At 38.8% G+C, this 12,952-nt stretch overlaps 1 protein-coding gene across 2 annotated transcripts in view; it reads left to right on the forward strand.

Moving 5' to 3' along the window:
* LIN28B (lin-28 homolog B) overlaps positions 1–12,952 on the forward strand; it is a 97,621-nt gene that overhangs the window by 52,747 nt on the left and 31,922 nt on the right. For both annotated transcript variants that reach the window (XM_038133329.1, XM_038133330.1), the window contains one exon: positions 3,906–4,090. In XM_038133329.1, coding sequence (XP_037989257.1) covers positions 3,906–4,090 — 185 coding nt within the window. The remainder of the gene's footprint in view (positions 1–3,905; positions 4,091–12,952) is intronic.

A 12,952-nucleotide genomic window follows, 5' to 3' on the forward strand; every position in this document is an offset into this window, starting at 1 on the left:
CTGACACTGCCCAGGAATTGGTGCATTTCTTTGGGGACCATTTTGCTACTACAGTTTATACTGGTTAAGTTTTGATTTTTGTTTTGCAGTAGGAAACACTTTCCATGAACTTGTGATCATGGGGTTTTCTATTCATATTTGTTGTTACCAACACTACTACGAGAGTGCCAGCATTTTGGACTGAGCCCTTGCTTGTAACAGAGAGGTGTGAGAATTTACATGAGGATATCTACTAAAAAAAAGAAAAGAAAACCAAGAAAAAACCAACAAACCACCATAAATGGTCCTGTCAAATTTTAAAAAAAGTGCTCCAGTCTGAAACCACTGTATTGACTGCTGGTAAAAATAACAGTAAAGTCTCTGACAGCTGAAAGAGAGAAACAAGGAAAAGCATGTTGCTTTTAAGTTTTTCTCTTTGTTTGTTGGCGGTGTGCCCATACCTCCCATTCAGGGCTCTAGAAATGGTTCACTGACTTGAAACTCTGGCTGCTTTTAATTGTGTCAGTTTTATTTGTTTAAGTAATGTGAGGAAAATACTGAGCTAGGTCTCTCAACATTAAATTATCAACTTTACAGATATTTTTTGTCCAGCCCTTTAGACAAGTTAAGAGGGATTCAGGTTTTAGATTTGTTTTGCTGGTTTCCAAATGCCATTTTTTCACAATGGCTTTTAATTGTTTGTTACTGCACCCTCAGAGAATCTCACCATGAGCTATACATTTGCACAGTAAGTCAGACAGCACCGAATCCATCTCTCACATTGAAATTCTGTTGAGATCTATTCAGGGAGTGAACTGTGCAAGTCATTTGAAGTGGGGCTTTTTCAACATTTTTTGTTGTTAAAAGTGCTCAAAAAAAACACGTGCAAAAAAAGTACACCTGCATAACATGATTCATGAAAGCATGATTGTTGCTTTACTTAGGCTTTTAGATGTTTAAAAATCTCTTGTAAATAGAGTGCTTTGTTTAGAAATCAAGTTCTGTTGCTAACAGTGAAATGAGAAAAAGAAAAACGTTCTAGAATACTAATAATGCCCTGCTTTAAGTTTCATTTTAAGCAAGTATTTATTTTGAGATAAAGTAGAAGACAGTGTTATATATATGAGATATTAACCTTTTGGCATTTTTAAGTAATGGTGAAACTCAGGAAAAATTGCCTAACTCTTACTGAGACTTAACTGTATCTTCATTAAGTTGTAATTAAACAAGTAGACAAGCATCCATGCTGTGTTGAGTATTGCAGGAAAATAAGGGCTTATGCCTTTGAGGTTCCCTTGTGATTAGCACCCATCTGTGTTGTACTGATTGTCTGGTTTTGGAACATTCCACTGTGTGCTTATTTTAGGACAGAATACACATTGTTCAGGTCTTTCCTTTCATCAAGATTTCCCTGGTGGCCAGTGAAGACAGAAGAGATGGACCTAGAGATGGACTCACACGACAGGCAGTGTCTGTTGTTTCAGCTGAGGAGTGGTGGTGTCTTCTTTTGGCACATTCTGAACTTGGATGTTTCTTCATTGTGGCAAAGATCCCCTTATTGCTATACAGGCATTTCAAAGTGGAGAGCTTGTTTGAAATAATGCTGCCCTCCTGGGTGGTTTGTTTCATTGGTTTGTGTACAATTACTGTCCTCCAGTTGCATTAGTAAGAATATTTGCATATTTATTTTTTCATGCCCTAAATTTTCACTTTTTAAAAAAGCCAAGCTAATGATTCAGGGAACAGATATATTTCTTCTTTCATGTGTCCCACAGCCCTCCCATGCTATTCCCCCCACCTTTTAAATAGTGCTCAGCCTCTAGCCTATAAAATCAGTGATTTGTCTCGTGTTTCACACTGTTGCATTTGTGTTTGAGAGCCAAGCCTACTAGAACTGCACGACTGGATAAGCAAAACCAGCCTTTTTCCTAATGAGTGAAGCTGTGTTCTTGGTTACTTTTGGCTGCTGGAAAAATTACAAGCACCTGAGCCACTCAGTCAGACCAGCAGCAGTAGTGTCTTGTGCTGGGTCACTGAGAACTTTCAGAAAGTTTCAGAAAGCTGAGGCATATGTGCTTTCACATGATTTCATTAAAATCAATATTCCAAATTATTTTATCATTTATAATTTAGCCTATTAGTGCTGTGAAAAATAGACTTTTCAGTGGCACCCCTCTTCAGAAAAACAGGGGGAAGTTAAGTGACACAGGTGCCCCAGGGAAGCTCTGCTGCAGAACCAGGAACTGTAATCCTGTTCTCCAGTCTCACTAGCACTGGGTTAAGATATCAGAATCACAGGAAAGCTTAGGTTGGAAGGCTCCTTGATTTCATCTGGTTGAACATCTTGCTGCAAGCAGGGCCTTGAATTGGGTTATTAAGTGCTCTTTTAAGAGGAATCTTAACTCTTTCCAGCAAAGGGAACTATTACTTTGGGCTTCTCTGTTTAATTCTTTTTACAGTGAGCAATTTCTCCTTATGTCTGAAACTAGTTTGCTCTGTAGCAGCTCAGGGGGAACTGCTCTTGCTCTTGGTCCTGTTCTCTGTGCATTCTTGTGAAGAAACCAGCTTCCTCTTTGTACGCTAACTATGAACTGTGACAAGAACTGTCAGTTCTTGTGCTCTGCTATAACAGTGTCATGGTTCTGCAGACCTCCCATGAGTGGTTACAGGGAGCCCATGTCAGGGATTGCCATCTGATTTGTACATGTTCCTAGTTGCACTTGTCAAGTAACAGATGCAAGCTGTGTGTCACTTGGCTTTTTTTGACATGTGACTGGCTTTGGATGGCACCTGCAGTGAAGATTTCCTCCTTGACTCCGTGGTTCAGCCAAGTGAATGGTAGAGAATGGATTAAGAATCAGTCAGGATACATTTTTTTCTCTTTCTTCTGAGGAATTCATGAGCAAAGGAAGAAAATACGTGTTACAACTCTCCTGAAAAGCCTCTAAATGTGTGTAAATTGAGGTATTTTGTAATATTCTCTGTGAGTCCAACTGATTTCATTCATGTACTGTGTAATTTCTAAAATAAAAGTGTACTGCAACCATTTTATCTCCACCACCCCCAAAAGCCTCCCTGTCATTTAACTTGATTATAATTTTATTTAAGGGTTTGATTAATCAGATTTGTCCTGGAATGCTTACTTACTATTGTACATAATTTGTTTGGAATCATGATGAAAATTTTTGTTGTATCAGAATCAGTGGTAAGCTCCTGTTGACTTCAGCTTGTCCAAGATTTTTCTACTGCAGTGTAATATTAAAATATTTATCAGTCTTTATTTCACTTGCCCTGATGATAAAAATTTCCTTTTCTGTGAATGAAAATATAAACCCATGCATAAATCATGCTAGGTAGATAAGATTTTTGGTGTAGTCAACAGAAATTCAGCAGCTCACTTGGGATATTTGAATTGCCCATGTCAGCAGACTTTGTTCAGAGTGCCTTCCTCGTCCCTCTCATGCTTGCTGTATCTTTGATTCATTTTCAGAGCAGCAGACCCATGTCTCAGATATAAAGAATGCAAATTATTAAAACTTTGATCATAAATTAATTTGCTCTGAAGTGAACATTTGCTCTTTCCAGACCCTTTCACTTCCTGAGACCTGTTAAGAGTTTTGAAGGCTTTTGAGAATACAGCCTTTCTTCTGCTTCATCTGTAGCATTCATCACAGAAAAGGAAAATGTCATTTCAATTTTGCTGATACTGAAAATAGGTTCTTTTTACTTGTTTAGTGCTGAATGGGGTTTTCAGTATATCCAGGACTATAACTTGTAGTATCATCTGCTACAGCTCATGCAGAGGAAACTGTTACTCTACTTGTATGTGTTACAGGATGGTAGATGGGGTCATTTGTCCTGTTGATTATAAATGTAAATACTGTTTTTAAGACTATGGTAACCAATAGTGTTTTTCCTATTTACAGAGCAAGCTTTACATGGAAGGATTTAGAAGCCTAAAAGAAGGAGAACCTGTGGAATTTACTTTTAAGAAATCTTCCAAAGGCCTTGAATCAATACGGGTAACAGGCCCTGGTGGGAGCCCCTGTTTAGGAAGTGAAAGACGACCCAAAGGGAAGACAGTACAAAAAAGAAAACCAAAGGGAGACAGGTAATTACGTTACTTTGCTATTCCCCCTTTTTTTCCTTTGCAAGTTTTTCTTGAAATTATGTTTTCAGCCTTTATTGGTTTGTGAAAGGAAACCCTTCTATGCAAATTTGGCTTTTACATGTAGCTTAGTCATTTTGTTAAAGCTGTATCTATACAACTACATCAATCACCCACTGATTAGTTTTACTTGAGAAGGTTTTATTAAATTAGAAGGAGCCTGCAGAGGAATATAATATTATTTTGAAGATATTGCTATTTGACTGGAGAGGTCAGTCTGAATACAGGTGAAATAATGTCATGTTTAGGTGAGAATTGTGGATGCTAAACAGACTATCTAAACTATCATTAAACTGCATCAGTAGTTTTATATAGAAAAAAATGTAGGTGCTGCAGTAAGGGTTGAGATGTATATAATTTGGTTAATTATATTTTTTACTTGGTGAACAAAGTATAAGGTGTTTCAAAGGTTTTAATTCTTGGTGGTCTGAGGGGCTGTTTTAATAATGCTTTACAAATTTCAGGTTAATTTTGATTGCTGCACTTGTCTGTACATATGTGCAGCAGTCTGATTTGTACTGCACTGTTATCCTTTATTTTCTACTTCTGATGGCTTCAAGAAATTCTGAATCCTCTCCACTACAAAGCCACCTGCACCTAGTTCACCAAGGACAGCCTTCCTGCTCGAAAGCTTATTTATTTCTTTCTTTATTTAGGTGAATTCACCCTTTTTTTCTCATGCTGTTGCCCAGCCCAGACCTGTAATGACTGAGGCCAAGGGGAATACAGTGTGAGGATCCAAACAAGAACATCTAAACAGCCAGGTTCTGCCTGCAGCATTTAATGTATGGCGTTATTGAGAGGTGATGGCTCTCTTTGCATATTCTGAAGCAAAAAGTAGCTTAGGAAAGATAGAGTCACCTGGAAAGGCAATGTAGCCAAGGTTTGAGAAATTTGGGATCAGGAACCTTTACTAGCGACAGATGAACTCCACTTGTCCTCAGCTCTGTTAAAAGGCCCTTTTTTTTGTCCCCTCCACCCCGTTTCTAAATTTTTTTTAGTTAAGGACTGGAGACAACATGATATTTGTCCCTCTTTCACCTTCTTTGTGGAAGCTAAAAGCCATAAACAAAATTTATTGCTGTTGTAACAGATCAGAATCCATAACGATAACAAAGAGAGACTTTGTAAGCTGGACAAAGCTTTCTTTTTGATTCTTCTCCATATCTGGCCTTACAGAGTCATGTTGCATGCAATGGCTCATTTTGTGTTGGTGGGTTTTTTTACTTTTGCAATAGGCTTTCAGTATTATTCTTATTTAAATCATTGTTTTTTTTCCATGAGTTCTAATTGCTAATCTGTTTAGGGTATTAGCATTACCACTGCTCTTGATGTTTCATACTTTGGCAGCAAATAAAAACCACAGTCATGCTGGTGTGATCCTGTTTACCTGTTTGTTGCACATGTGTATGAAGGAAGACAGCTCTTGCTTCAAAAACCTTGAAATTTAAATGGGCTGGTTGTAGGCAGTCAGGGAAGACTGCATATTGAAAGAGGCAGGGATTTGAACAATCTACAGTATACAATGTAGTAGATGGAGGGGTAAGCAGTTCTTTCCAAGTGGAATTCATCTCATCCTAGGGAAGCACATAAAATGTTGGGGTTGCATCTTACCTTTCTGCTGTTCCTCTTCAGGGACTACAAAGGGATCCTAGCTCCAATCCTGTAAATGCTTCCCTTACAAATCTCTAAAATGAAATGAGATTAATTCTGCTTTCAATCATGTTTTTTCATAGCTGAAGCATAGAAAAAGCTGAACAGATATACCCTGAGAAACAGTGTGGGGGGCTGATTTATGAGACAGTGTACTCTCTAATGTTCACTTGCCTTTAAAAAAGGGGAAAATTTAAAATTAATTTGAATTAATTTGAATGTGAAAATGTGGGCAAAAACATCTACCCACTTCTGTCTCAGAATTCTTACACTTAAGTCATAAGACACCAAAAAAGGCTGAAATTTGAAATGTTTGAAGTAGCATTGACATTATCACTCAGTGAAAAGAGGTGTCTTTGCTTGAAGGAAAATTAATTTTGAATGCCTAGACAATAAAAAAGGTGCACCTCCAACATGTCTAGTGAAAAGTTTCTTGAAGATTGCTCTTGTATTGAGAACTGCCTCCATTTATGAAAGCTAATTCCAACTTCTTGTGTTCATCTCTTTTTATGTTACCAATGTAAGAGTGTGAGGGCCCAGTCTCAGTGCATCTTTTTGTCTGGATCCCATTTGAATGGACTCTATTACTCTCATTACTGAGAAGAGTTAAAGATAGCAAAGATGAGGGGAGAAAAAAGGGAAAAGCAGCAGTATGTGCAGACGGGAAGGAAAAAAAAGTCCTGACACTGAGGCTACCAATGTTGGTGGATTTTGTGAGGCTTCCATGATAGACTCAGGGTCCCTGTAGTTTGCAGTTTTGTTGCTGTGGGGACCTTGCTGTGGTAATATTTGTGAGGAGTTGCATTGTAACCAGCTGCAGCTGGCTTTGTAGGAGCTCTTAACACATTCCACACACAGTGTGCTTTGCTCAGTTTTGGCAGTGAGCTGACCCAAAAGTATGCTATGCTGCTCTCTAGGAATGACCATGAGGATCTGCTGCAGAAAAGATAAAGTACTCTGAAATCACACTTAATCAAGTACTTAGTAACTTGTAGACACATCTGTGGTTTAGAGTAGAACAAATGTAATCAGAACCTAACCCACCAGAGTAAAAAGGAAGAAGGAAAAAATTACGCTACCTTTTTTCTTTTTTTTTTTTGAACAAGCACTCCCAGTGTTTCTATGTCACCTAAAATGAAACCAGGTAAAGGACTGTTTTATGAGTTGTAATTATCTATATAGATGGGAGAATATTCTTTAGTGCAGTGTACATTTAAATAATTCAACCCACAGACATTTGGGACAATATTAGTAAAGGTGCATGATGCTCACAGGACTAGAACCTAGAGTTATGTTTGGGGCCTAGAGGTATTACCCAGTATCTGTAAATATTCCTGCTAGGAGCTCAAACTTGGATACTTTTTCAGCAGTGTATCTGTTATGCTGAATTTGCTTAGCTTGGCACTTGCTTCATGTGGAGTGTTTTGGGGGAGATGGGGAGGTTGACAGCTTTCTTTTTTTTTTCCTCTATTGGTTTTGAAATCTTTACACCAAAATGGAAGCAATAAAATAAAGCAAGAAGAAGGGAACAAGGAAGAAATAATTAAGAGTATAACTCCACCTCCCGGTTCTAATTTATGTAATTTCAGTCCTCTAATACCTTCTGCTAACATCACACTTGTGGCAGGGAAACTTTCTACTACAGGTGACCCGTGTCAGTAAGTAGTTTAATTTAAACATGTAATAAATAAGTACTACATTGTGAGATTGGACATTGACATGAAAAATTTAACTGGCATGGTTTATAGTGCAGCCCTGCAAGTGAGTGGTGAGGAAGGGATTTGGGAGCTGCTTAAAATAATGGAGCTCAAAGAACCATTGCCCCTGGATAAGTGGTGATGCTGAATTACACCCTGGGATATGACTGGTGAAACAGCCATGTGTTTGTAGCTCAGCTGGCTAAACAGTAATGAGTGCTGCAGCATGGATACAGCACTTTGAAAACTTTTATTCCAATATAGTTAAATATGAAGGAGGAATAATTAGAAAAGAAGTGGTTTTGTGTTAAGATGTTATAAATGGTGTTCACCAGTAACTCTTGAATGTGACCAAACCCATAATTTTCAAATGAAGAAGAACATAGTTCTAAACCACCCACGGGGTGGAAGTACAGCCGCTTAGGGAAGGAGGGGCTGTAATTAAATAATATAATTCTCCCCGGGTGAACTGTCACTTAAAACTAGCTTGTGTCTGAGTCAGGCAGAAAGTGGTTTTAATATCTGAAGACATATTGTGGATGATCTGAAGTCAGACTATATTAAGAAAATCTTAAAGGTCTTCTTTAAAAGCTCGTGATCTGCACAAACAGCCACTAAGCTGGTGTGATGCTGGAAGGGATGACACATGGTGGCATGCCATGGAGGACATTTGAATTGAAGTTAAATGGACTAGGAGAGCTAGTTTAGGACAGCAAAGTTACATGATACTAAGTTACTTCAAACTTGATATTATATCAATTCCATCTCTACTGATTGAATCACCCTCAAGTGTATAATCTAACTTTCATAGAAAAGCCTCCTACGGCTTGAATGGAGCAGATTTTTGTGGAGGAGATACAAATAATGGGAGTGGTATGGGCTGGGGAGGAGAGCCCTGAGCTAGTACCAAAGTGGGAGAAGCACATAAAACCCGTGCTCAGCAGATAGGTGGGGAAAGCCTGTCAGTCCCTTCTCCTGACAGTAAGCAAGGCCGGGCTGGTTGTCACCATGCCCAGCTCTGACCAAGGGGATATGTCCACTTGGCCAGCCCCAGGGACCCGCTTTGGGCAGGTCCTGAACAGCACTGGGGTGAAGTGAGGAACGGGCAAACTGAATCATCCAACCAGGAAAATGGACAACAAGGCCAGGGAGTTGTCGCCTTTGGCACAAAATGGTGTCAACATGTTACTGTCAAACAGTGAAATTTTCCTAATCTTCTTCAATGTAGATTATATTCACAGTTCTGCCATTTTCTAAAGAGGAGGCTGACACACAAGTAGTGCAAAAATTGCATGGTTTGCACCAGTTTCTTAGAAATACAACCTTGCATAAGGACCTTACTCGAGGGTGGTGTTTCAGCAATTAGAACATGAACCCCTCCTCCCTGGCTCCCTTGCACCGGGTATTAGATGGCAAGAATCTCTTCATTCCAATTTTCATTTTTGCTTTTCCCATTTTTCAAGCATAGGGCATTTTCTTGACTGTTTGCTCTTTCCCTGCATCATAATGATTTTGTTGGGTGTTTAGTTGCTCTTTCCAGTGTTGTCTGAGACAACCTTTTAAACTTAGAATGGAAAGACAGCCATCGTTTTGTTCTCCTATGTGAAAATTGCCCTATGAAATGAAGTCCCTCTGGCATACTGTCATCTTTCCAACACAGGCACATATTTAAGGAGAGACTGTAAAAATTAGGGAGGTATAGCATTCTATCTCTGGCAATAGTGGTTTAAGCATTCCTTCAGTATCGACTACTCATCTGAAAAGACAATTAGATGAAGTGTCAAGTACCTGAATTTGCTGGATGCAGCTTCCTTTTGGATCCTCAAGCAAAGCTTGGTATTATTTGTGCAGAGTTTTATAGAGGTAACAATTTGCATGTCTAGACAATGGGCTAGAATGGGGATAAACCACTCTGAGTTGGGCTTCTTTACATAAGTTTAGGATTGATATTTGCTGACTGTGCCATAATAAGCCACTAAACTGCTTGCACATGAACTGCTTGTAACAGGAACTGCAGAATGCTGAATTAAAAAAAAAAAAAAGGAAAAGAAAACAAAAAACCACCTTAAGAGCTTGCAATACTCCAGGTATTTTAAGAAGGTTTTATCTTCACAGGGCTACAAACATTAGGGACAAAGTTTTTCATCCTTGTTTTTTTCCCTCAGGTTGGCAATCCTTTGGAAGTTTTAGCAACATTTTGGGTTTTCCAGGAGTGAGATAAAACCAGAACACCAGAGGATCTTGTTGGTAGGGTTAAAAAGTAGGTAACTTTTAAAAATAGCTACCACTTGGTGCTGTGGATTGGAGGCTTGAAAGCTAGCTTGGAGATGGATCTCTAGGGCAGGAGGTTAATCTTTGCTCGTCTTTGTGCAGACCCATCCAAGTCTTAAGTCAGAAGCCTCTGAAAAGTGTTACTGCATCTATTCATTAGACAGCCCTTGTTAAAATCTACATCATCCATCTGTGTTTAAAGGGAGCTCAGCAGTCACAGTCCTCCTTCATAACAAACACACAGTGTGCTTCCAGGACTTGGTCTGTCCAGTCTAAGAACAGAATCAGCTCTTCAAGAACAAATATTTTTGGCATGAAAAAAAATGAAAAGAAAGTGGATTAAGAGAGAAAAGAGAAAACAACTGCCACTGCCTGGTGTGAATAGCTCCCAATACCTATGGACCACACACTATGTGTGATGATTTCTTCCCTGGCACAAGGTGTAACTAAACCAGTCTTCCTGAAATGCCTGGTGTAGAACTATGGGAAAGTGTTCCAGAGTGAGAGCAGAAGCAGGAAAACCTCACCTCTTGGAAGACAGGCTAGCTTCTACCCCCAGATCCAGCATACGGCCCTTGGAGCTGCCTTTCTCAAAAGATACTGGATTTCTCTTCCATAATTCTGTAGCTCAGTCAGGAGCCATGATGCAGAGCTGAAAGATCAGTGGTTGCATGTTGGAGCAAAGTGTAGAAATTATTACAGTTGGGAATAACAGCATGTATAATATTTGAATATAAGGTTTTGTTTTTCAGAAGACATGGAAGAAATCCCATTCAAAATTTTAAATCATGGTTAAATTTGCAAAGCCAAGTGCCCATCGTTAGATGCAGGCTACAAAGCTTAATTTGATCCAAGGTCAGTTAGATGTTTTGGAGTACCCTGGCACACTGTAGTGCGCTGGGTGCTTATACAAGCAATTCCTCATTCATTTAAAAGGCCATTTTTTGGTTTCAGAGAATTTAACTACCAAATTCATCACAAGACTGCTTGAAGTAAGATTTCTTTTCAGATCCTCCGTTGCTGGTGAACTTGCATGACCATGCAGTGTTTCAGCCTGCACACTTGGGTGCAAGCAGGAACTGGGCTTTGCACTTGGGCCTACAAATCATCAAAACGTGCAAAAATATGTGCTGCCTTTCCATCTCGTGTCTTCTGGTGGGGCTTTTCATGTGCTTCAAGTAAATGCAAATATCGGTGCCAAGGGAAGAGCCTGGAACCTGGTAGCCATGATACCGCTGAGCAATATCCAAGTGTGATTTTCATCACTGCAAGCTCAGAACAGAGTAGAGCCTGGAAAAAGTTTTTTGGTATCTGTTTGTATGCATGTACAGTTAAGAAGAGAGAGGCCCCATATTTTTCACAGTGTTTATAATAAGAAATCCAAATTTGATGCTAAAGTAAGTAGATTCAATTCTGCAAACATACCAGGAACAGATGAAGTGAGTAGGAAGGTGTCATTTCTATGCAGTCTCATGTAGAGTAAAGCTGTCCCTGCACAGCAGATGGGTTTCTTAAGTACATACACTGTTTTTGGAACGCAGGATATTTTTCTTTAATCGGATGTCTTCTCTAGGCCTCATGTTTTCTGACTATTCCAGTCTCTTTCATCAAGGGGTGAGCTCTCTCTCACAGTAAACTCTCAGTGTATGTTCAGGCCTTTGCCTGCGCTGATACACCTGATGATCCCGCTGCATTCTTACCTGTGCTAACGATTACACACACCAGAAGGAGTTTAGAAGCAAAAAAGAATTGAGAACGTTGCTCAATTTAACAGACATTATGCATAAATCCAGTAGAGTATATGTTAAAATTATCTCAGTAAATAATTTTCAAAAAATCATTCTGTTTCTAAAAAAAATCTTCCTGATATAACTGGCATCTTCTTCTTAAATTCAAATTTGTTTCTCAGTGTTTAATTTCTTGCTACTATACTATTTTCAAGTAGACAAAAATAAACAAAAAAGTGCATACATTTTCACAGGCCAAATCAGTAAATACTTAATCTTGTGCTTTGAGAATGGCAGGGAACAGCGCATTATTTGAAGATATTTTCCCAAGTGTGAAAATTCTGTTTTAAGTTGATACTGATCCTGACTACAGACTGTGCTGCTTTCAGCTCATGAAAGAGCTGAATGACGTGTGGTGGCATGCCATGGAGGACATTTGAATTAAAGTTAAATGGACTAGGAGAGCTAGTTTAGGACAGCAGAGTTACTTCAAACTTGTTATTATATCAATTCCATCTCTACTGATTGAATCACACTCAAGTGTGATGCTATAGCTGTCAATGAACTGGGAACAGACCTGCTCACAGGATAAGCTGCCTTTTCAAAAGGTGCAGACTGCCTGTGCTGTATTTTATGACAGAAATATTCAGCATAATTAAACAATTAAACCCCAAATCTTCTAGTTTAGGAAAACAGTTGCATTTCTTTGTTTTGTTTTTTTTTGTTTTTAAATATATGTTGCACTCCAGCATCACCTAGGAAACATACTCAAAACATAATAATAAAACATAAAACGTAATAAATACACAACACTGAGGACAGATTATAATGGTGATTCCAGATGATGGAAATAATTGTCATATAGTTTGGCCTGTTGAAAAAGATATCAAAAACTTGAAAGCTGGAGAAAAATGAATTATAGTGTATATGCTAAATCAGATATTGCCGAAACATTGCCTCTGATTTACCACTGTGGATGAATCTGATGCTCTTTAGAAGGAATAAAAGTTCTGGAGCACTTTAACTTCAAATTAATAAAAACTGTGTGGTAATGTAATTCCAAATCATTACAGCTGTTTCTTTTATTAGCTGTGGCTTCATGTTTCTGTCCTTGACACTTAAAGATCAAACCTACTTAAATATGAATAATTTAAAATGTGAATTTACTTCAATATCTTATTTTGCCAAGCAGCTCAGCAGCTCATTATATAAGAGGAATGTGTCACAGAGGTAGTCATCTCCATAGTGGTGGTGCAGGCACGATGCTGCTCTTCCTTTGTGCATCCCCACCCCCAAAAGTGCACCTGTGCTAGAGCATTTGTCAAGCAGGTAATGACATACAGGCTGTGTCCTGAAAGAAGTCATGAGTCTGTAAGGGCATATTTACACAAGGAAAGGGACTCTTATTTCAGGAAAAACATACCAGTTGAAGCCACCCCTGCACAGCAATGTGGCAT

This window comes from Motacilla alba, chromosome 3 (genome assembly GCF_015832195.1).
Source record: "Motacilla alba alba isolate MOTALB_02 chromosome 3, Motacilla_alba_V1.0_pri, whole genome shotgun sequence".
NCBI classification, from domain to species: Eukaryota; Metazoa; Chordata; class Aves; order Passeriformes; family Motacillidae; genus Motacilla; species Motacilla alba.